The sequence below is a fragment of the Solanum lycopersicum genome, chromosome 1 (genome assembly GCF_036512215.1).
Source record: "Solanum lycopersicum chromosome 1, SLM_r2.1".
Lineage (NCBI taxonomy): Eukaryota > Viridiplantae > Streptophyta > Magnoliopsida > Solanales > Solanaceae > Solanum > Solanum lycopersicum.
In genome coordinates, this window is record NC_090800.1 from 84,961,401 (window position 1) to 84,981,940 (window position 20,540).

At 34.0% G+C, this 20,540-nt stretch overlaps 4 protein-coding genes and 1 long non-coding RNA gene across 8 annotated transcripts; 2 read left to right on the forward strand and 3 right to left on the reverse strand.

Annotated features, from left to right (window-relative positions):
* Nucleotides 1-693: 693 nt before the first annotated feature.
* Nucleotides 694-8,018, reverse strand: LOC101257509 (uncharacterized). 3 transcript variants are annotated; one of them, XM_004230118.5, is made up of 12 exons: nt 7,842-8,018; nt 7,585-7,625; nt 6,902-7,002; nt 6,104-6,181; nt 5,752-5,834; nt 4,870-4,921; nt 4,525-4,614; nt 4,319-4,387; nt 3,924-4,025; nt 2,975-3,043; nt 1,665-1,721; nt 694-1,204 (listed from the first exon to the last, which is right to left on the reverse strand). In XM_004230118.5, exons 1-12 carry the CDS (start codon nt 7,910-7,912, stop codon nt 1,118-1,120), a joined length of 900 nt encoding a protein of 299 aa, XP_004230166.1. In that variant the 5' UTR covers nt 7,913-8,018; the 3' UTR covers nt 694-1,117. The 3 variants fall into 3 exon arrangements, with proteins under 3 accessions (XP_004230166.1, XP_025888336.1, XP_069144773.1); XM_026032551.2 differs by having other exon boundaries at nt 6,104-6,175; nt 7,842-8,000; XM_069288672.1 differs by having other exon boundaries at nt 6,902-7,493; nt 7,842-7,932.
* On the forward strand, nt 7,791-11,520 carry LOC101258104 (UPF0603 protein At1g54780, chloroplastic). Its single transcript, XM_004230120.5, has 3 exons — nt 7,791-9,316; nt 9,506-9,698; nt 11,127-11,520. Exons 1-3 carry the CDS (start codon nt 8,888-8,890, stop codon nt 11,372-11,374), a joined length of 870 nt encoding a protein of 289 aa, XP_004230168.1. The 5' UTR covers nt 7,791-8,887; the 3' UTR covers nt 11,375-11,520.
* Nucleotides 11,521-11,659: 139 nt separating this feature from the next.
* LOC101257807 (GDSL esterase/lipase At1g54790) lies at nt 11,660-13,622 on the reverse strand. The gene is made up of 5 exons (XM_004230119.5): nt 13,310-13,622; nt 13,018-13,218; nt 12,760-12,926; nt 12,395-12,665; nt 11,660-12,000 (listed from the first exon to the last, which is right to left on the reverse strand). Exons 1-5 carry the CDS (start codon nt 13,545-13,547, stop codon nt 11,732-11,734), a joined length of 1,146 nt encoding a protein of 381 aa, XP_004230167.1. The 5' UTR covers nt 13,548-13,622; the 3' UTR covers nt 11,660-11,731.
* Nucleotides 13,623-14,784: 1,162 nt separating this feature from the next.
* On the reverse strand, nt 14,785-19,100 carry LOC101258411 (kinesin-like protein KIN-1). Of its 2 annotated transcripts, none has more exons than XM_004230121.4 (15): nt 18,845-19,100; nt 18,573-18,675; nt 18,425-18,468; nt 18,166-18,195; nt 17,967-18,089; nt 17,836-17,861; nt 17,635-17,716; nt 17,227-17,268; nt 17,114-17,147; nt 16,949-17,024; nt 16,665-16,884; nt 16,489-16,580; nt 16,024-16,138; nt 15,768-15,947; nt 14,785-15,099 (listed from the first exon to the last, which is right to left on the reverse strand). In XM_004230121.4, exons 1-15 carry the CDS (start codon nt 18,956-18,958, stop codon nt 15,001-15,003), a joined length of 1,380 nt encoding a protein of 459 aa, XP_004230169.1. In that variant the 5' UTR covers nt 18,959-19,100; the 3' UTR covers nt 14,785-15,000. The 2 variants fall into 2 exon arrangements, with proteins under 2 accessions (XP_004230169.1, XP_025888341.1); XM_026032556.2 differs by having other exon boundaries at nt 16,665-16,887.
* Nucleotides 15,095-16,368, forward strand: LOC138338098 (uncharacterized). The gene is made up of 2 exons (XR_011211400.1): nt 15,095-15,236; nt 15,450-16,368. It is a non-coding gene; the product is annotated as an uncharacterized lncRNA (long non-coding RNA).
* Nucleotides 19,101-20,540: the final 1,440 nt, after the last annotated feature.

Below are 20,540 nucleotides of genomic sequence, written 5' to 3' on the forward strand. Positions count from 1 at the left end.
CAAACTGTAATCCATGGGATCACCCAAAGTTACAGGTTTGGTAGCTTCAGCAGCAAGGCTCTGCACAAGATGCTCAAAAAGCCTATCAACAATAAGTAAGCCATTGCGCCAAGATAAATCCAAACTCGTGATCATGTAGATTTGACCTGCCATTCTAGCAGCAGTATCCATGAACAAGTTGAATAGCCATCGACAGATGGATAGGCTGAAACACACAGGACATCCAAAAGAAATGATATAACATAAGAACTCATTAAAAATGCCAAAGAGCTGGATCTTGTTTTTTCCTTGGTCCATTTCTTGGTTTGTTTAAAGAAAGGAAATTAAAAAAATAATGCGGGCTTTTAGCCTGCTGTAGCATTGGATTCTTTCTGCAAAGACAAGCAACAGTTGCAACCAATGTTCCTTTTCTTTTCTTGAGAGCAAACCAAAGCCAAAATCTGATAGCATCTTATTTCCTCCTTCCATAAAGCTAATGTTTATAGAGCATCAAGGTTTTATTCCTTGCCTCTTTCTCAACTGAAGTTTAAGAACAAAAAGATAACCAAGAAGATGGCTCTGATTGTCAATCTCAGCTTGAGAATTGAAACCAATTGAGCATGGAAAACTAATAAATAGGATTAAGGGATTTGGTCAGCTTTAACTGAAGTGCAATTTCGAACAATGAAATACTAATTGATTGAAGAGCACATGTAGAAAGAGAATGAAACTAGACGAGATGTATTACTATTTACCAAGCAAAGAAGCAAGGAGTATACTTCTTTTTATACAATTTTCACTAAGTCAAACAATAGACATTCCCTTAAATCACACTGACAACACTTCAAAACAAATACAAAAATCTAAAAATACATCTTTAAAGGTTTTCTTCTAAGAACGATTATTCAGGACCACACCTGCTTATTAAGTCATAAAATGGCGGATACACAAGAATGAAGGAAATTTTCTGAATGGACTCCGGGATAAAGCACACAAAAGTACTCTTCGACCCATGAGGAAGTCCCAACTAATTAGCTTGAGAGAAACAAAGATATGTAGCGTCTAAGGATTGGATAGGTTACAAATCTTAGCATCTTACAAAATTGAAGTGTATCACTCCCTCTTCACAATAGTCTATCTAAACTTTGATTCGTCCACATAAACGCCAGTATGCTCCAGGATGGAAGAGAGACTTCTCAAAAACCCATATATCACGAACCAAGACCTGGATGGGGAAAAACAAATGAGAAAATAGTGTTTTCTACTACTATTGCATAGGCAATCACACAGTAGGTCTTGTTGCTAAAATGCTTCACTCACATAACTACTACGATGGTGGGAAAACTATAAATTTCAGCATCCCAAATATTAGACCTAGCAGGGTCTCATTGTATTATCTGTGGTGACTTATCAGCCCTTTACTAGATGCAACCAGGAATGCTGTTTTTTATGTTTGTCTTTTTTTTATATAAAAAAAGAAGAAAATATAGAACATTATAAGAGGCTTGCAAGGTAATCTTCTGGCATCCCAAATTCCCAATCCATATGTTAATATCCCAGATATATTTGTAAGATCTGGTTCAGTAATCATCTACTTTGGAGTGTAGAAAAGTGACTTTCTTCACAGCAATGTCGGATGGCTAAGTCAGTTGATCACTGCATTATACAGAATCTCTATCACATACCTCCTTGTTTCGATCTCCAGAGACAACAGCTCCTTTCCCATCATATGCCTCAAACTTCTGTAAAAAATTGCTTATATCAACATAGGATAATCATTTCTAATAATACTAGACTGCATTACCACAAAAGATGTGTTGGTCTTTTAAATTTTAAATATTAAAAGTAAAACCTGACGCACTCGTGGAAACTAAACGAAGTTCCTATGGACTAGTAAAACATGAGAAAGGCTGTTCTCCAATTTTTTCATTTACAAACTAATTTTGCTAAGGTGATATGATAAGGGTTTATTCCTTTTCTTATCCACAAGTGGCAGCAGGATCTCTTGGTTTTAAGGTAACGAGATAAGGGTTTATTCCTTTTCTTATCCACAAATAGCAGCAGGGTCTCTTAGTTTAAAGGTAACAAGATAAGGGTTCATTATTTTTCTTATCCATAAGCTGCAGCAGGATCTCTTAGTTTCAAGGTAAGACTGATATGATGCCAATAGAACTCTTTCCTTTTTTAGACTAATTTAACAACCATGAAAATTAACTTATCCTCACTTTTCATTATTATGCACTATCCACATCATAAACATAATTGTCAAAACTCATGTGACAGAATCTGCAATCAGTTAATTAAGTCCATTAACAGACAAGGAAGCAAGTTCATCATCAACTAGAAGTCATTGACATTTGCTAGCACAGTATGGTTAATGCATCTGTTTTGGGTATAGAGGCCGCTGGTTCATGAATAAGCAGCTAGAAACTAGAAAGTGATCTTCCAATACTCTTCTTTCTATGCCAGCAAGCAGGAATTTTCATGAGCTAAAATAGTCTATCAAAACAAGCAAGCAAATAAGTAAGTCATTGCCTACTGTCATGCCATGATTCAAGTTTGAGGTTGTGTTCACAGAATCCTCTTTGGGTACTGGGGATATGAGAACACCAATCGGCACCTATTCACTTTCTTCTTTTCTCAAGTTACAATCAGAATGGTGACGTTATCTTCAGCCTGAATTGTTTTTCCAAGTAATTCTCTATAAAATGGATGTCTTTGATTGCCATGTTGATTAGCAATAAACAAAGGTTATCCGCCAAGTAAAGTTTAAAGATGTGGTAATATAGACAAATTATGCAGTTATTTTCTTTCTCAAAAAAAAATTATGCAGCTATTTGAATCAACAGGACTGGATGTCAAATTTTACAACCGAATCAAGCATTACAATCATGAGATGCAGAAAACTTGAAACAGCTACAACACCATTGACAGGAGCGCCATCAGCATCAAATGAACTCAAAACAGAATATTTTTAAATCATTGGCCAGCTTACCTGCTTAGCCAGAAACTCAAGTGTAAGCTGTATGAACACCTTACTCAGATCATTTCGATCAACACCAATCTGCAAAGAAGCAGCTACAGAGTTCCATCATTGCACAACTAAGAAGGGGCAAAAGTTCAAACGCCAAAACTTCCACACGGATAGTCACTTGGTGGATAGAAAATCTAAAGAGAATGAAATTCTTTTTACATGATAGAGGTTCCATTTGTTGTTATATTTCATAATATTCGTGAAAAGTGATTGAAGGGAGGCGAAGGATAAACAATTTAACAACAGAAAGAAAAAACACTTTCAGTTCACATTATCTTCGACATTATGAGCTCTCTACAGTTTGATTTCACCTAAAAAATATAAGAAATACAACATATATAGTACCTGATATGGAAAACTGAGTAAAAAAGCAATTCAACAACTTCCAATATCAAGTAGCCTCTAGGGCTTCAATCATTATCATCCCAGTTAAACTAGCACTCTCTCCCCAATCAATTACGTGGTAAGTTGGCAACATCATCTTAAGAAAAGATATAGGCAATAAGACAGGTACAAAAACTAAAAATATGATCAGAAGCTCTAGTACACAATTTCTTAAACCATGATGTGCTTCATTATCGACCCCATTGAATACAGTTTCTCCAAGAAAGACAATTACCAAAACCAACATAGGAAGAAAATTTATGGAAGGGTCATCAGAAAAGGCTTTGCTGCTGAAAAAACAAGTTAAAGAGAGACCAAAAATGTAGATCTATCCATCACATAGTGTAGCGTCCATCAGAACCCGAGACAGAATTTATAAAGGGTCATCATGGAAGGCTTCGCTCCTGACAAATCAAATAAGAGAGACACAAAATGTAGATCATACCACCTAGTGTCCTGGTAGTTACATAATGTTCCTACACATGCAAACCAACAAGCTTAAGGATGGTTAAGGTTTGGTACTTGCCAATCGAGCTCGCAGAGTTCGCACTTTTACAATTGGTTCAATTAATTCCCAGTAGACAGTAGGCCACACTGATTCTCGTTGCTTGATCTCATTCTTGAGAGCCTGTCTTGTAAGACCAAGGGAAGAAATATGTCAAAGACTAGTTTTTAAGTTTGAAGTCAGAAAAAGTGAATTAATTAAATAGCCATGCCAAATATAGATAACTGTGGACCAATCCGACAGCCAACATGGTCTATGTATGAAAATTGAAGTGGTCCAAGATCCAGTCAGTACAAACAGGACCTAACCCATGCCAAAAGCATAATCTCATTGTTTCATCCAAACGACCAGGTTAAGCAGCAAGATTGAAGGCTCAGTGTGAATTCAGAATAAAAATACCAGGTATAAGAACCTACAGAGTACATATGCTCCGTAACTAATTTCCTCAAAGTTCCCTTTCCTCCGTTTGCCATTTGGGTATTTATCTGAAAAGGGAAAGGCAGAAGTACATCCAAGTCAAATGCTGAACATAGAAAATGTAACTAGTAAACAGAAACAAGAGAGCAACAATCACCCAAGAAGTCTAAAGTAATGAAAAAATAGAACAAAATCGAAATAACACCTCTTTGTATATGCTAACAGCTTCAGTATAGAACTTTTGTTTTGAATATCCAGCTTTTCGTAATTTAGCAATGGCGTATGCACTTTTTAGCTGCAAAGACAAATTTGATGAGTAAATCTGATGATGACAATGAAATAAAGGATATATAATAGGAACTTTTCACAGTCACCCTTAAATAATCTCATTAATTTTCTATTATTAACCCCGAATCTAAGTGAAGGAACATGCTATGAGGGGTTAAAAACTGAAGAACATCAGCAGATCTTGAAACAATTTATTTTTTGAAGTAGTCAAGTAGCAGTACAAATAGGCGTATATAGAATGTTCAGATGCACAAATAATTACCTCTGAAGTAAGATCCTCCTTTGTCCTTTTCCAACCATTTCTAGTGAAATACCTGGTATCAAGATTTGAAAAGCTAAAAACAGGTTGTTTTGCATGATGGCGAAGTGTACAGAACTCAAAATCACTGAATGAGCACTTCTAATTTTATTTATAATGCACTCAGCTACTATGACCTTTTTATCAGCATCACTACAAAAGAGATCTAAAACATTTCTTTGACAGACTTTAAGGAGTGTATGACCTGACCATGCTCCTTACATTCCCTACTTTGAATAAGACGTATTTTTATAAGGTAAAGTTTTATTGATAAACAGTACCAAGATAGTACTCCAGCAAGTACAAAGAGCAGGACTTGGTTTACATTACAGATACAAAGATTCTAACAAGTCCAGCATGTCATACATATTTAAATCAAAATTTACTTTCATCCAATAGTACAAATTTTGAATACATATATATTTGACAACATGAATCATCTCTTTTTTGTCTTCAAAGCACCTCCTATTTCCACTTTGAACTAGACATTGTGAATAACTTAATATAAGTCCATTGATTTCTTATATGACTAACTCATTTGTGCACCATGGTGCGTGTTGTCCATATTTAGCTTGCCTCAGTTTTCTCCACATTAAATTTTCTCCTTAGATACTGTCTTATGTGAGCATATACAATCCACCTGTCCTAATCAATGCCAGTTTGTAACTAGAATAAGGAATTTGACGGTCCTAGACTGCCACACCAAAAGTTACCTAAATACCATGATAGTTCTCTCTTTAGATATTTACTAAAACTGATTCCAGAGAAGGTCTCTTATATTTAGATATTAATCAGAAGAGCGAGCAACCAAAATCAATAGCCAATTGCATTAGAAGTCTTGCTTACCGCTTCCAAAATGGGATTTTCTCACGAGGGACATAAGGCTCATATATGATTCCAGGACTCAGCATAGACACTTTGACTGCTCCCTACAGACGGAAAACGTATAAAGCTTAAACGTTTATCCAACTTAATCATAAAACAAAATTTTCTTTTGACAAGAGAGGGTAGCTCAAGTGGAAAGCACACCTATCTCTAACCTTAAGGTTGTGGGTCTGAGTCACCAAGGGAGAAAATTACCACATCAAAAGAATAAGCTAAAGGCCGTAACAGAATAATGTGCTTAACATTAACAAGTAACAACCAAAATGAAATCAAGCATATTCATTCATCACTAGCAGAGTTCCAATTTTGTTACCATTTGCCGTGCTTGGGCTGGAGCTTTTGCTTTCGTTGTAACTGATCGCATGTAACCATAGCTTATTGGCTCCTGCGTCTAGACGGAAAGTAAAAGTGATGGGAGTAATCAAAGCTCTCATTCAAGAAAATAAGGATATACAATTGCTACAAGGAAAACGATCAGGATTATCAATTCCACTAGAAGAAAAAGTGAGCAAACAAACAAGGACAATAGTACAGAAGAAATAGCAACAGATTAACTGATCAACAATTTCAAAATAATATTGAAACAGTTAAAAAAAAACTTTGATCCATCTAATCGGTCTAAAAGAGATAAAGAACACAACATAAGAGTGCCAACCATCAATTGGGATTCCATAGACTCCACAGAAAATTCACCTCTTCTGCTGCGACACTCCCTTCAGAGTTCAGCCAAAACTTCCTTATTTCATGTGAAATAAGAAGAGGAGATACAAGCTCTTGTTGAATTGGTTGGTGAACAGCATAAAAGAGAACTCTTACATCGGAGTTTAGGCTACTTAATATAAAAAAATTATAAACTACTGTATTATCGAAATTTTAGGTTAAAATAAAGTTATCTAACTTTTCGGTATTCTTAGTTATAAAATTATTCTTAAAAATTCTCTGGACTTCCAATATGCTCCACCAACAATCAAACACAAGGTGCTTAAACCACTTGAGACAACTAATAGTTAAGAACAAGCTAAAACTTCAATAAAATGCTTGCAAAATTAATATTACAAAAAGGAAATCTGCTTCTGAATACAATGTTGATATTTTCTCAAATCTAACTCACCGTAGTTGAACGGAGCATTATTTTATCTCCGGATGTCCAGGGGATACCTCCATGGTCCTTATGCATGCAGGAAGATATGCACCTCAGTGTGATATGTGGTACTGAACACCAAGAGTAGACAGTTTAACAAAGAAACATATTTTTTTCACTAACAGCTCAGAGTTCAAACTCTAAAAGGCAGAGAGGTTAACACGAAGAAAATGAAACAAGAAGGAAGAAAGTAAACTAATTGATCCAGAGAGAGAGGTCTTTCACCAAGTGAACAGGTCTTTATAGTAGATATATTACTCCATGGATGGAGGTCCAGCCATTAATACAAGCAAGACAATTGCTCCAGCACTTTGTATTGGATCACAAGAAAAGACTATTCAATTCATTACAGATGAGAGTTATCCCTCATAAGAACTGAAATGAAAATTGATAGGATAATCAGAAAACAACATATTTATTCCATCATAATGCAATTCAGCTACAAGTAGACCAGCTTAATTTACAGTTTCACATTGCAACCAATCTCATTAGTGAGAACAACGACCATAAAAAACAATTCATTCACCTATTCCACTTGTATCTTTCCATCAGCCTCTAAAGTCTAAACACAACCAAAACGAAGTAAATTTCAACAAACCCATTAGAGAAATAGAATATCAAATTCGCATTAGAAACTGAAAACATACACTTACCATTTGAAATAGATTTTGAATTGCTTCTTGAGCTGGCTAGCCTGCAGTATGAAAAAAGAGAGTAAGATTTGATACAAAAGACGCCTTCAAAAACTTAAAGAAAACATTTTTTTAATAAAAAGGAAAATGGGAAGATAGCTGTTTCGCTAATAAACTCGTTTTCGCATGTAATCAAATATAACAAGTCTCTGGAGTAAGAACTTTATATGCATTATACGAATTTGAGTACAGAGATTATAATGAATTGAGCAGCTTACAAGGTAGAGAAATCTCGAATTTCAACTGTTCTATAGATGTTTCGAAGCGTCTGCAATCGCCCTAAAGCCATTTGTGATCAAGGAGATTCAAGACGGAAATGGAGGTTTTGGAATCTGAGAAGAGGGTTTAAGGAAGATTTGTTTGCTGCTTCGCAGAATAAGTTAAGCTGGTAGTGCTTACCGTTTAGTGACTGACACTTGTCACCATTTAAAATTTTGGTTTTTGGTTTTACCCCTTCTTTTCTTTTTTTCACCTGGTTTTACTCTTTTACGTGACAAAAATAATGTCATTTTTTTGAAAAAACACTTTTTATATGTTTTCTAAAAAATGGTTTGATTTGTCGTGGAACAAAATTTAAGAAAATAAAGAAAAAAATTTATTGTTGTGCTAAAATACTAAAGTTTGGTTAAATATGTCAAAATATTTCTCCTTAAATTTAAGAAATTGATTTTCCTAATAAGTTAGAAATTCACTTGTTTTTCAAGTAATCTTATTACCTTATATGTCACATGAAAAATTAAAATAAAAATATTGTTAAAAAGAAAAAATTATTCTTTTTTCAAATAAAATAAAAATAAAAGTAAATAATTTTTTTTAAACGGAAGAAATAATTTATTTTTATAAATATTTTTCAATATCGATTAAAGAGTAGAAAAATATTTTATTTAATTCGTGGTATATCAAAACTAATATTTTTCTCCTCAAGATAATGAAAGTGATGTATATTATTTAAGATAAAGGATAATGTATTTTTAATTGAAATGAACCGAACAACTTATAAATACAATTTTTTATGCTGGGATTATAAACATGCTGCAAAAAAGGAAAAGACCAGAATGCCCTTTGTGTTTCTCCATGGCTAAGAAAAACGTTATCCATACAAGATGAAGATTCAGCCACAACCAATGAAGGAGACACAACATAACACAACACAAACCACCCGAAATATGAACAAAAAACACATAGCCAGTGTCACACTGAGCAACAAAAACAACTTTTTTCTGTATTTTCTCACAAATTTTGATCTGTTATTGTTTCTCTTCCAATGGAAACCATTCTCTCCCCTCCTTTTTCTCCTCTCTTCAACCCCAAAACTTCCCTTTCAAAGCCTTTTCTTTCCCTTCCTCACTTACCCAGATCAACTAAGTCAATTTGCTGTAGCCTCAGAAAACAGTATTCCCAGACTGAAAAACAATCTTTTTCAGTACCCAAAAGTTGGGTTTCTCATGTCCAGCAAGGATTAGCTGCTATAGCTATTTCTTTAGCCCTTAATTTTTGTCCAGTTGTGTCTTCTGATTCTGCATTGGCATCTGAATTTGATGTGTTAAATGAAGGGCCACCAAAGGACTCATATGTGGTTGATGATGCTGGTGTGCTTAGCAGGGTGACAAAGTCTGATTTGAAGGCATTGTTGTCAGATGTGGAGAAGAGAAAAGGCTTCCATATTAATTTCATCACTGTCCGCAAGCTCACTGTAATTTTTCTTCTCTTCTTTATCTTGAATTAGTCTATAATAGAAGAAAAGTTTTAATCTTTATGGTGATTTTCTACTTGATATGCTCTTAGAGTACTTAAAATGCTTTTGTGAATTCTTTTCTTGGAGAAACTTATGTGCTAGTAGACCTCAACCCTGTAACTATACTGAGACTTTTGTGTTTTGTAGAGCAAAGCTGATGCTTTTGAGTATGCTGATCAAGTTTTGGAGAAGTGGTATCCTAGTGTTGAGCAAGGAAATGATAAGGGTATAGTTGTGCTTGTTACAAGTCAAAAGGAAGGCGCAATAACTGGTGGCCCTGATTTTGTAAAGGCCGTTGGAGATACTGTTCTTGATGCTACCGTCTCAGAGAACCTTCCAGGTAGGAAATACTTCCTCTTAGTTCCTTGTTGTTTGGGCACATTGATTAATTCTGTCATTGAGGTTGATTTCCAATGAATGGTTTATTGAAAACAGTGGCGATAAGTAAGATTCACAATCTTGGTAAGGACATGGAAGTATATTACATAGAATTAGTATAATAGAGAATATTACTTTTCATAGATTATACTAGGTTAGAAAAGTCTAATTCTCTTCATCAACATTAACAATGGCATGTGAGCAATTTAGTGAGTTTGATAAATGCATGATTTTTGAGTTACTATTAGATCTTAGCTTCTAGAAAAGCTGTTTCATTGCCATGTCTTTGGATTTAGAAACAGGCATAGAAACACAAACTCTGAACGAGTTCACAGTTTATATATTTGTAATTATCCAGAGACAATCTAATGGAGGAAGAAGGATGTTTTTCTTAGTTATTCAGTTCATGCAATAAGAATTCTTTAAAAAGCAAACCTTCTGGTCCAAGAATTGATCATGATGTCGAAACTCTTGGGAAACTAGTGTACTACCTGCTATGTCAATAACAACTAATAATCAGGTCTGCTAATAAAGGCAAAAAGACTAACTAGTGGCTCGAAATGAGTCTGAAGGTATGGAATGAATAGCTTTTTGAAGAATGAATTTGATCTGATTGTCATCATTTTGGTTTGAAAAATGCACAATGGAAGAGGATGCTTGGCAGCTTAGAGACTAAGAGATCATACTACTCCTGTTGTTTTAGCTCGTCATTAATGATAGAGTTAATTAGTACCTTTCCAGTATGTGTTGTGAAAGCTATGGGGTTGAGAACTCTTTGCTTGCTACTGTTATTTAATTTGTGAGTTTTCACCGCTTCATTCCTTAACTTCCCTCTTTCGTTGGTCCATGGGGCTCATTAGTATTCATAGACTTGCAGTACATTCACCTTGATTAGAAGTCAAAAGAAGAATGTACAAGATTTATCTTTTTCATGCATTTTTAGCTTTTTAGGAGAGAAAGTGGATACTATTCACACTTCCAATAAACTGGAATGAAATGTATTTGTTTTGGAGCATTCTCCTTAAATGTCTATTTCTCGAGGTTAAACCCCAGGCCCAAATGTTTAGTCCAATTATTTACAAATTGAGAATGCAGCATCTGAATGTCATTATTAGTGCTAATGTTGGTATGAAAAGTCTCTTAATCAAGAAAAAGGGGGTTCAGATGCATGGATTTAGATTATTTTTTTGGATAAACCAAATTTTGGGAAGGTTTACACAGCACCGCATGCCTTTTCTCCATGCAAATGACCATTTTGATAAATTATTATCTGTCTAGACTACTCATTTTATAAATATGGGAGAAGTGGCGACCCCAGAACAATTTTGTTTTGTTTCATAATGGAAGTACACTGATGCTCTTGATTCTGATGGTGGTTTCAATTTTGTAGTTTTGGCTACTGAAGAGAAGTACAATGAAGCAGTTTTCAGCACTGCCAGACGTCTTGTTGCAGCCATTGATGGCCTTCCAGATCCTGGTGGTCCCCAACTCAAGGATAACAAAAGAGAGTCCAACTTTAAATCCAGAGAGGAAACTGATGAGAAAAGAGGACAATTCACACTTGTGGTTGGTGGGCTGTTAGTGATTGCTTTCGTTGTTCCTATGGCTCAATACTATGCATATGTTTCAAAGAAGTGAACTGTCTGATTCTGGGAAGTTACGTTTTTCGTGAGATTTGAGTAAGCATGTATATTGTCGTGTACAAAATGGTCCATTCGGAAATGACTGATTCATGAGATATTTAAAAAGGATAAATATGAAGATTTGGACCTCCCTTAACACAACGGATCCTACCATTTATTTCTTTTTATAAGAAGTAGATAAAACTTTCCTGTTGCATCGCTGATAATGTAAAGGGTTATTTTTAGTGGTATCAGTCATGACATGATCCATAAGTTCTATATTTTCAAGAATCCATGGGAGTGTTGAATTTCTTAAGTAAATTATAATATATAAGTTCACAGAGAATAAAACAATGAGAAGCATGTTAGTTCCTCAGAACTTTAGTTTGAGAAGGAAAGGCATCTTGTCTGCGAAGGGTGGATCAGAGTACTTCCCGGTGAGAATTTGTGAGGCGACAAACTGGTTTGCAGTTTCTGTGTAGTGAATTCCATCCCAATTGATATATTCACTACTGTCATTGCATGCTTTGGCAGTGACATTGTTTCCATCCAACACCTTTGTCTGACCACAGGCAATCCTGCTGTCATAGTTGAGTGGAGGTCCTCCATATCCACAGCAAGCCATTAATGGCTGCTCAAATCCTGCAAGGTGTAAATGCAAAGTACCAAGTGTTATATTAATTATTTTCTTCTACAATTTAATGAGAGTGCACTTTGTGGAAACTCTCGTCCTGCTTTGGTTTCCTTTAAGTTGAAGTATAATCAAGTTATCATGATGGCAAAAGTATGTTTCTCAGCTGTGTTTATCAGAAGAAGTTCTAAAGCCAAATCAAGAAAGCAAAGGCACCATATCTCCTCCACTCATGGCCTTCCAGAAGAAGAACACAGTGGACGCGCTGCAGTTCTTCTCAATAAAGTTCATATGATATTGGTGGAACAATTTCACTTTATATCTCATGACTTCCAAAATCACAAAGAAACTGCATAAAGCAATCATCTTTTTGGCATTTGCGAGTAAAGAAACTTAGTAACTTACCATTTCGGGAATAATTTGCTATCAGATTAGACTTGATGGAAAAAATATCAACATGAGTGATATTTGCATCTGAATACTGGCCCTGAAGCTTCTTGCAGAGGGCGTAAAGCTGCAGATTCAAAAGTTTTGCAGCTTGATTATGTGAGCTAACACATCCTAGCTCATCCAACTTTGATACATCAGTTCCAAATTTGGCTATATTCTGACCTAAGCACCCCAATGGACCTGTATTATGAACCCAGAAATTCCTGGCCCCTAGGTCATACAATCTCTGTGATGTCAAAGAGGAAGCAGAAATGAGTTTACAATTTGCAATTGATAATCAGTACAGGAAATTCGCGTAATTTTCTGTTATAAGAATTGACCTTGACACCATCTTCAAATCCTGAAAGAATAGTTGGAATTGAAGCTAGAATTTGATCTAATGTCTTGGAGTAAAATCCACCAGCAAGATCATTCTGGCCTATGTCGAACATATAAAGCCCTTTCTGGAAAAAATCTTGAGCTGGAAGGTACTTATCATATTTCCTAGCTGCAAAGAAAATCAATAAAAACTCACAAGATATAGAGGATTCTGATATATGCAAATGAGCCCTCATTATCAGAAACATGATCAAACTTACTCTTTGCCTGAATTTCAGAAACCCGATTCTTGAACCTTAAAAACTGAGCAACTTGAATCCCAAATGAAAAAGGGCTAACAGATGATGCAGTCGCAGGAAGTATAGTTGAACCAGCAGCTGCAAAGTTGGCTCCTTTTTTGAAACTCGGTGCAGCAACGGAGTCTAAATAGGAGTTCAAGAATGGCAGGTCCATTGCATCCACTGCAACAAAAATCCATTTAAAAAAAAAGGTATATCAATGTAACCTTCCAAGTAAATCCAAAAAAAGGGTACTTTGAAGTGGGAATCTTACTCAAGAAATCGATGATTAGTCGGCCATCACAGAACCTCCCAGATGGATTCTTGAAATAAGTTTGTCCATTGGGTGGCTCTAGGCGATCACCAACGCCAGCAACTAGACCTCCTGTATCAGAATTTGAATCACCAAAGTTGAAGACTGCAGGGTAATTGAAATCTATGGTATTAGCCAAGGGCAAGCAGATGAAGATAAGGACAACAATGTGAAAGACACAAGTGGTTGAAGAAGCCATGTCTTTTTGCCCTTTTGACAAAAAGTTGGCATTTTTATCCTCTTAAAATAAGATGTGTTGGGCTTTTTTGCTTCAATTTCAAGTTGTCTTTGAAATGTGGGAAAGGCTAAAAGATTGTGAAGTGGTTGTTGTTCAATTACTTTCATATCCTTCAATGAATGGATGCTATGATTAGAAGTGTTTCCATTAATGAGAAAACAGATTTGATTAGGACATTTTCTTTGTCATCTAACAGGTAAAAGTTGTCCTTTTTCTAATGTTATTTTCTCTAACCTCTGATAATATAACTCAACTGAGAAAAATTTGCAATATGGTTCTGTGACAGACATTTTCATTTCCGATATCATGTTTAACTCAATCTTGGTCAGGCATGTACATGTGAATGTTTCTTGTCTTCAACGTGTATATATACTACAGCTGTCCCAAAAATTTCGAAATACGAGGATCAAACTGATTAATGCTCGGTGTGAATTTTTATATAGAATCTAAAAAAAAATTGAAATAAAATTTACATATTTAAAAGATATGTTTAAGATATGGAATTTATAAGTTACAACCATTAACAATTCAAAATTTTAGAAAGTAATTTAAAAAATGAAATCAAAGAAAAAATATCTTTTGATTGTTTTGGACTTTCGAAGTGTAATATTTATTTATTTCTTCTTTTAAAGGTACATTTAGTAGGTAGATCTAAATTGAAAAAGTAACAAAGAATAAGAACATTAGGTGAAGGTCAGACATGTTTTAGTAAGCAATTCAAATTATTCTACTAATGGAATCGATGCTTATTTAATTAGAGGTTAGCTCGAATAATTGCCATCCCTAACGGCCATGCATACACAGTATATTTGTCTAAGCGTTAGTGATATTCTATATTTCTTTCAAGTTGGTTTACATTTATAATTGTGATCCCTCATTGTTAATCTCATAATTAGATTAGCCGACTGTTTCCGTATTAGTCGAGCCAAGGGATGAGGGATACCAGATGGTTTAATTGGAAAAAGAACACATTTAACTAACAAAAAAATCTTAGTAATAGAAACACCTTTAGAATAAAAAATTGCATGGTCTTGAACACCCTGGTGAATACAAACCTAATGATTCCTAATGCGTTGAACAGTGGTAATTGTAATACCTTGTATCATTAATCTCAGTGGCAACAACACAAAAGAGAACACAAAGGGCATTTTTGGCTCAAGATAATATTGCTTTTAAAAATAAACTGGAGTACTGTGAAAATTAGAAATCTCAAAAAGCTAAGGCAAATGGGCCCAAAAAACTTCAATCCTTCCTGAAAGCAAAACGGGAAGTTGCTTCCACGAATTGCTAACTTTTAAGGCTTCCTTTACATGTCCAAAAAATGAAAGTGTCATGAGATGACAAGTAACCTATTATCGAATCCAATATTCATGTCTTAAATGCAGTCTTTAAAAATGAAGGTCCATAATTACAATCAGAGAATGAAGCAGAGTGACCTTCTTTCGAGTTGATGTTGATAAAACTCTTCAGAAACTTTCAAGCTGGCCTTAAGAGCGACGTTCTCCATTTTCATCTGTAAAATGATTGACACAACAGCACAATCAAAATGAAGCTCCATACCATTAGGAAAACTCATCTAGTAAAGAAATTGTGATCAAGTGAAAAAGCTCGTGGATGGTTTTTGACTCTGCACTCGGTCCATAATCTAAAGTAGAATTCTAATCATATTTCTTACCTACATTTGTTCTTTGTTCTATCCAATAGATAATGTCTAAGACTGTATGTGGATCGTAAACTATAACATCAATCTTTTGCTGGAATTTTCAAAAAGATTAAAAGGTTAAAAATGTGAAGGACATTATACAGTCTATACAAGGTAATCATATATATGTTCTCTAATTTTCTCAATTTCACTTTCTTTAGGTATAGCTGGAGAGCTTTCATTCTTTTCTAAAATCCAGCAGAAGAATCCTCTCCCAGGAAGTGTTGGAACTCAAAATATAAAGCAGAATTCCTTCCCAACCTACTTCATGAAGCCTTTGCTGAGTACATAATCTTTCTGGAAAAATCCTTCGTAGGTATTCCAGCAAACACATTCAGTATTCATATCAAGCGCGACAGAAGAGCTTTTCAACTATTCACTGATTTATTAAACAAAAGAGCAAATGAAAGGAAAGCAGTGAAATCAAAATGAATCGAACCCTATTTATACCAGTGAACTCAGACATATGCATCTCTTACCTTCTCTACACCAGTACTCAGCTCTTCCACAGCTTTATGCAATGATGAGATTGTCCTTGATGTAACATCTTCATATGCGGCATCTATCTCGTCAATTGAATTGGGATCAAAGAAAATTCCCTCCAGTACAAATAATTTCTCAAGCAATAGGACATCATCGTCAGTCATTCTCTCTCTCAGCTATGTAAATCAGATTATTAGCTTATAGTATAGTAACCAAGGATAGCTTAAATTACATGAACCAAGCAAATCAGACCTTGGCCAATATTCTCTCCCTGGACTCGTCTACATAAGTATAGACTGTGGCATCCTTGGTATTGTCTAGATCTTCCTTGCAACTAACATGTACTGATGCCTTTACATGCTTTGCTCTGCTTGAGAGGACAGAAACTAGAACTTAAGATCCTTACTTTACATGTACTGACCAGCACCAAATATTGATCAACATGGTAAGCTTTTCAAAACCAAGGCTTTAACTTACAAATAAAACTAGGTTATACCCAATAGAATGTAAATTGAAGGGAGACCAAAAAATGAGAAGAAACTATGATGCTAACAAATGAAATAAAAGAATACTAAAATGAAATCCATAAATTCCAAAGATGTATAGAACTAACAGGGGTCTTACAAAATTTCTCTTTTTTCCTTTGTGCATTATGTTCCTTATTGTTCCCTTCTTGACTCTATGACAAGAACTTCAAATAAAACTAAGTTTACATACCTAGCACCAAATCGCAGGGTGGAGAGGCTCTCGGAGGAATTGGAAGGGCTTGGAGAGCAACAGCAAAGTAATGCAGTCTGAGAGCATCCACCCTGCAAATCAAAGTGTAGCTGGTCATCAATCATCAACGTAGGCTAAAAGTATGGAGAAAATGGAGTTCAGGAAGTGGAACTAACAAGAGCATCTTGTAGGATCCGAGTGAGCTTAGAATCACGATAAGGAATATGAGTTGGTTTTCCTGGAGTACTGCTAGTCATGGCATTTATCACTTTCCCAAGTGCTGTGAGGGACTGATTGATGGTCTTTGCTTCTTCAAGAATTTTACCTTCAGCTCCAGTCTTCTCAACTTTTTCTGACCCCGCCAAGTCTACGAGTATCAGCTTTCCAACTTTGGTCCTACTTTGAAATTCAAATATTTAGGATAGGTCTTTCAAGTTTCAAACCTATTGAGAGATAATACCTTTTATCCTTTGTAAGATCTTGGTGGACGGTAAATATGTAGAGGCAATGGCTTCTGCTGCTCGACATATTCATTTCTGGACTTGTTAAAATATTTTAACAAAGAATAAATATGTAAAAGGAAGAAATTTTGTTTACAAGATACACAGAATGAGGCTAAGGATACGTGTTTCTCCGACTGCTCTATTAGCTATCCCACTCTGCAACATGAACAGCCATATCAGAACCGAAATGTATAAAATGCTTCATATGGAAACACATCATCTCATTTTCCCTTACAGACAAGCTTTGCAATGCTTCTGCTGAGTTGGATATAGCTACCTGGAAAACAATTTAAGATTCTGCGGGATTTAGAAATTTCCAAGGAAAACTAAAATAAAAAACAAAATAGATATAGAATTTTAGTTATAAATCAAGGACAAGTAGATTTTTTCGCATAAATTTTGTTGTTTCTGAAAGTCAAAAGGTTTAGCACTTATTCAGGCTTCCAACAAATCAAGCAAGCTAACTGTTTTGGTTGGTAGTTTTTGAGTTCTTCAATTTATGCTGGAAGCCAGAGGACTATTGAGGATAATGCAGCATAAATCCAAATAGACCAGGTTATGTTGAGCATATTGCCTGCTTGAAAACTAAAACAGTATAACAATTTGAGGGAAAAAATGAAAGAAAGGTGCTGATGAGTCTTACTTCTGTTGCTCCATTTAGAACAATTCCATGAACTTTACTCTCTTTTATTTGTATGTTGTCCTTCGATAAATCAAAGAGATCTCTGAGAGAAATTGATATAACTTAAGATGCATGCTTATGGATATAGCCAAATTGAGTTAAAGCAATAGATATGGATCAATAGAATCTCCTCAGGTACAAGTACTGGTCAGTGACACAAACCTTACTTTCTCCATGTAGATCTCTACCTGTAAGAGTAAGAAATTTCCTTAGAAGAGATTAAAGAAACATAGCATTTGCCATATAAAAGGTTAAAGTCAATAACAATAACATCCTAATCAACAAATTGTCACCATTGATAATTTGATTGCGTATTTGCTAGGTTTCTCTGAATTCGTTATGGCTTCAAAAAGCCCATCTACCACTCTCTGCAATAGGCCTTTCTTCTTGCTTTCACAATCTACAATGCTTGGTCCCTAAAGCAAACAGAGTCAACAATGAACTAATACGTCCATAAAACACAGATTTATGAATGTTATAAAATCATTTTACCTCCATGCTATATGTCTTTCCTGCTCCTGTCTGAGAAAACATCAAAAGAATAAAAGAATAGTCAACGAAAAATACGAAAAGGGAAAAAACTTTCTACTACTGTAATCATTAATAATTCAACACTAGGAATTGAGTGATGTCCTTGTACTCATATTTGATCCTTCACTAATCGGACTCAATATTTGTACTGAAAATCTTCAATTCACATATTAAAATTGCAGGCATGCTTACATAAAAAAGGCTGTAATCAAGCATTTACCTGACCATAAGTGATAATTGTACCGTTTATTGCATCTAGGGCACCTATTTTCACCATCATCAGGACAACGAAAATTCTAAATGAGAAGATCAACTGAATTTTAAATTCTTTCAGTTTTTATAATAACTCTCACGAAATTCGATTGTACCTTGGACTATAGGCAGAGCTAGAAATTCATATATATCAGCTTGTTCAGATCCTTGATAGAAAACTCTGTCGAAGGTAAAATCAAATTCCTGTTCCTTTTCATCCTGTAATGATGTTACAAAATCAACTAAGTAGTAAAACCTCATTCTGAATAGCTTATACGAAGATTAAGTAGTGCACTTCCACGTTTTCGCAATACATACACAGACTTCGCATTTGATTTGAAATTAACAGAAAAAACAATACAGGAAACAGAGAATTGAGCTTTAAAACCTTGACTATGAAGGACTCAGAGTTAATTCCTTGAACAGAGACAGCATCGCCGAACTCAGATAGTTCCTTCGGATTTAGAGGCCTGAATAGCACACAAACTTTCATAGTAGACATTTTAAAGCAGATCAACGATCAATCAATTGAAAAAAAGATCTATGTAAACACGTATTTGATCAACCAGCTATGAAGATTTTCCCGCCAAAAGAGCTTCGAGAACAGAAGGGAAATAGCCGAGAAACACCTTTTGGAAACTGCCGTTATTTCTTTCTTTACGTGACAATTTTGTCGATTTCAATTTAAGACTAACCCAAATTACTCCATTCATCTCATCTCAAATATAATTGATTTAATTATAAATTTTTGATATTTAAATTTTTTTTTATTTCAATTTATGTAATATCATTTTTTTTAGTATAATTCAACAAGAATATCATTTTTTTTATTTAAAAGCAATTTAATTTTAAAATTTTTATTTTAACTTTACAAAATAATTTATATAGTCATATAAGTATCTAGTATACTCTATGTAAAGACGAGAGTATAACTGTCGATTTGTTTACAAAAACATCACATAAAACTCGAGTCGACTTTCTCTATAATAAATTAAGCGTGATTAATATACATGCTTCAAACTTGAAGAGGAGTGTTATATATATATATATATATATATATATATATATATATATATATATATATATATATATATATATATATATATATATATATATATATATATATATATATATATATAGTTGTTTCTTAAATCCTAATATGTACAAAGTTTTAGATACCATAAATATAGAAAAAATTGTAATTGTAAAGAAAATGACAAAAAAGGATAGAAAAATTCATTCAGGCGTAAGGCTTGGATAGATCCACCAAAAGAATAAATTCCTCTAATATATAATTACCTTCTTTTCTATAGTGAATTAGTTGAAAATTTACAATATTATTTTTATTTCAATTCTCTTTTCACTACACTAATCTCTATATAAAAATATTTATCATTCTTTTTTACATTACTAGTTCTCGAAATGCACATTGCACGTTTGTCCCCTAATTGATATTAGAAAAGTTAACTTATTTAACTAAGTTTAAATTTAAGTCCTTTCATATGTAAGTTTAACATAAAAATATAACTCTGCACAAATATAACATGAAAATCTTGTGTTAGATGTTGGAGGTTTGATATTCTAATTACATCATGAAAAATACTTTTTTAATTATATCAGAGGAATTAATATATTTTAATTACTAAACATAAGTTTTAATAATAAAAAAAATTGACTATAAAAAAAAGAAATGTATAAAGAAAAATATTACAAAATATTTGAGCGACATACCATCAAATTTATAGAAAAAATTACAATTTCAAAAGGAAAAAAAAAAAGTAAATAAAGGGATGACATCCATAGTAAAAGACATCACATTAAAATCTATAGACAAAAATATTTTCATACTCATTGAACTATATTTTATTAGAAGTCGACTTACTGTAGACAAAACATATCATAGATATAAAAAACTATAATCATATAATAATAATAAAAAAGATAAACAGGAAAGAAAGCATGAATTATGTTAAGAATAAAGATGCACTATATTTCTTGAACTATATATTAAAGGATCTATATATATAAAAATAAATTAAATATAAATTCTAAAATAATATTATTCAATGTATCACTTAGTCATT

What these genes read in the sequence shown, in the direction of transcription:
- LOC101257509 (XM_004230118.5), bottom strand. Translation starts at nt 7,912, where the DNA reads ATGGCTTTAGGGCGATTGCAGACGCTTCGAAACATCTATAGAACAGTT. An exon ending in CAGCCCAAGCACGGCAAATG is followed by an intron (nt 5,835 to 6,103) that starts GTAACAAAATTG and finishes TTCCGTCTGTAG; the next exon opens with GGAGCAGTCAAAGTGTCTAT. An exon ending in TTGAGTTTCTGGCTAAGCAG is followed by an intron (nt 1,722 to 2,974) that starts GTAAGCTGGCCA and finishes AATTTTTTACAG; the next exon opens with AAGTTTGAGGCATATGATGG.
- LOC101257807 (XM_004230119.5), bottom strand. Translation starts at nt 13,547, where the DNA reads ATGGCTTCTTCAACCACTTGTGTCTTTCACATTGTTGTCCTTATCTTC. An exon ending in ACTAATCATCGATTTCTTGA is followed by an intron (nt 13,219 to 13,309) that starts GTAAGATTCCCA and finishes TTTTTGTTGCAG; the next exon opens with TGGATGCAATGGACCTGCCA. An exon ending in AGCAAATTATTCCCGAAATG is followed by an intron (nt 12,001 to 12,394) that starts GTAAGTTACTAA and finishes TACACCTTGCAG; the next exon opens with GATTTGAGCAGCCATTAATG.
- LOC101258104 (XM_004230120.5), top strand. Translation starts at nt 8,888, where the DNA reads ATGGAAACCATTCTCTCCCCTCCTTTTTCTCCTCTCTTCAACCCCAAA. An exon ending in TCACTGTCCGCAAGCTCACT is followed by an intron (nt 9,317 to 9,505) that starts GTAATTTTTCTT and finishes TGTGTTTTGTAG; the next exon opens with AGCAAAGCTGATGCTTTTGA. An exon ending in CGTCTCAGAGAACCTTCCAG is followed by an intron (nt 9,699 to 11,126) that starts GTAGGAAATACT and finishes TCAATTTTGTAG; the next exon opens with TTTTGGCTACTGAAGAGAAG.
- LOC101258411 (XM_026032556.2), bottom strand. Translation starts at nt 18,958, where the DNA reads ATGTCTACTATGAAAGTTTGTGTGCTATTCAGGCCTCTAAATCCGAAG. An exon ending in AGCTCTGCCTATAGTCCAAG is followed by an intron (nt 18,469 to 18,572) that starts GTACAATCGAAT and finishes TGGTGAAAATAG; the next exon opens with GTGCCCTAGATGCAATAAAC. An exon ending in GGGAGAGAATATTGGCCAAG is followed by an intron (nt 15,948 to 16,023) that starts GTCTGATTTGCT and finishes TGATTTACATAG; the next exon opens with CTGAGAGAGAGAATGACTGA.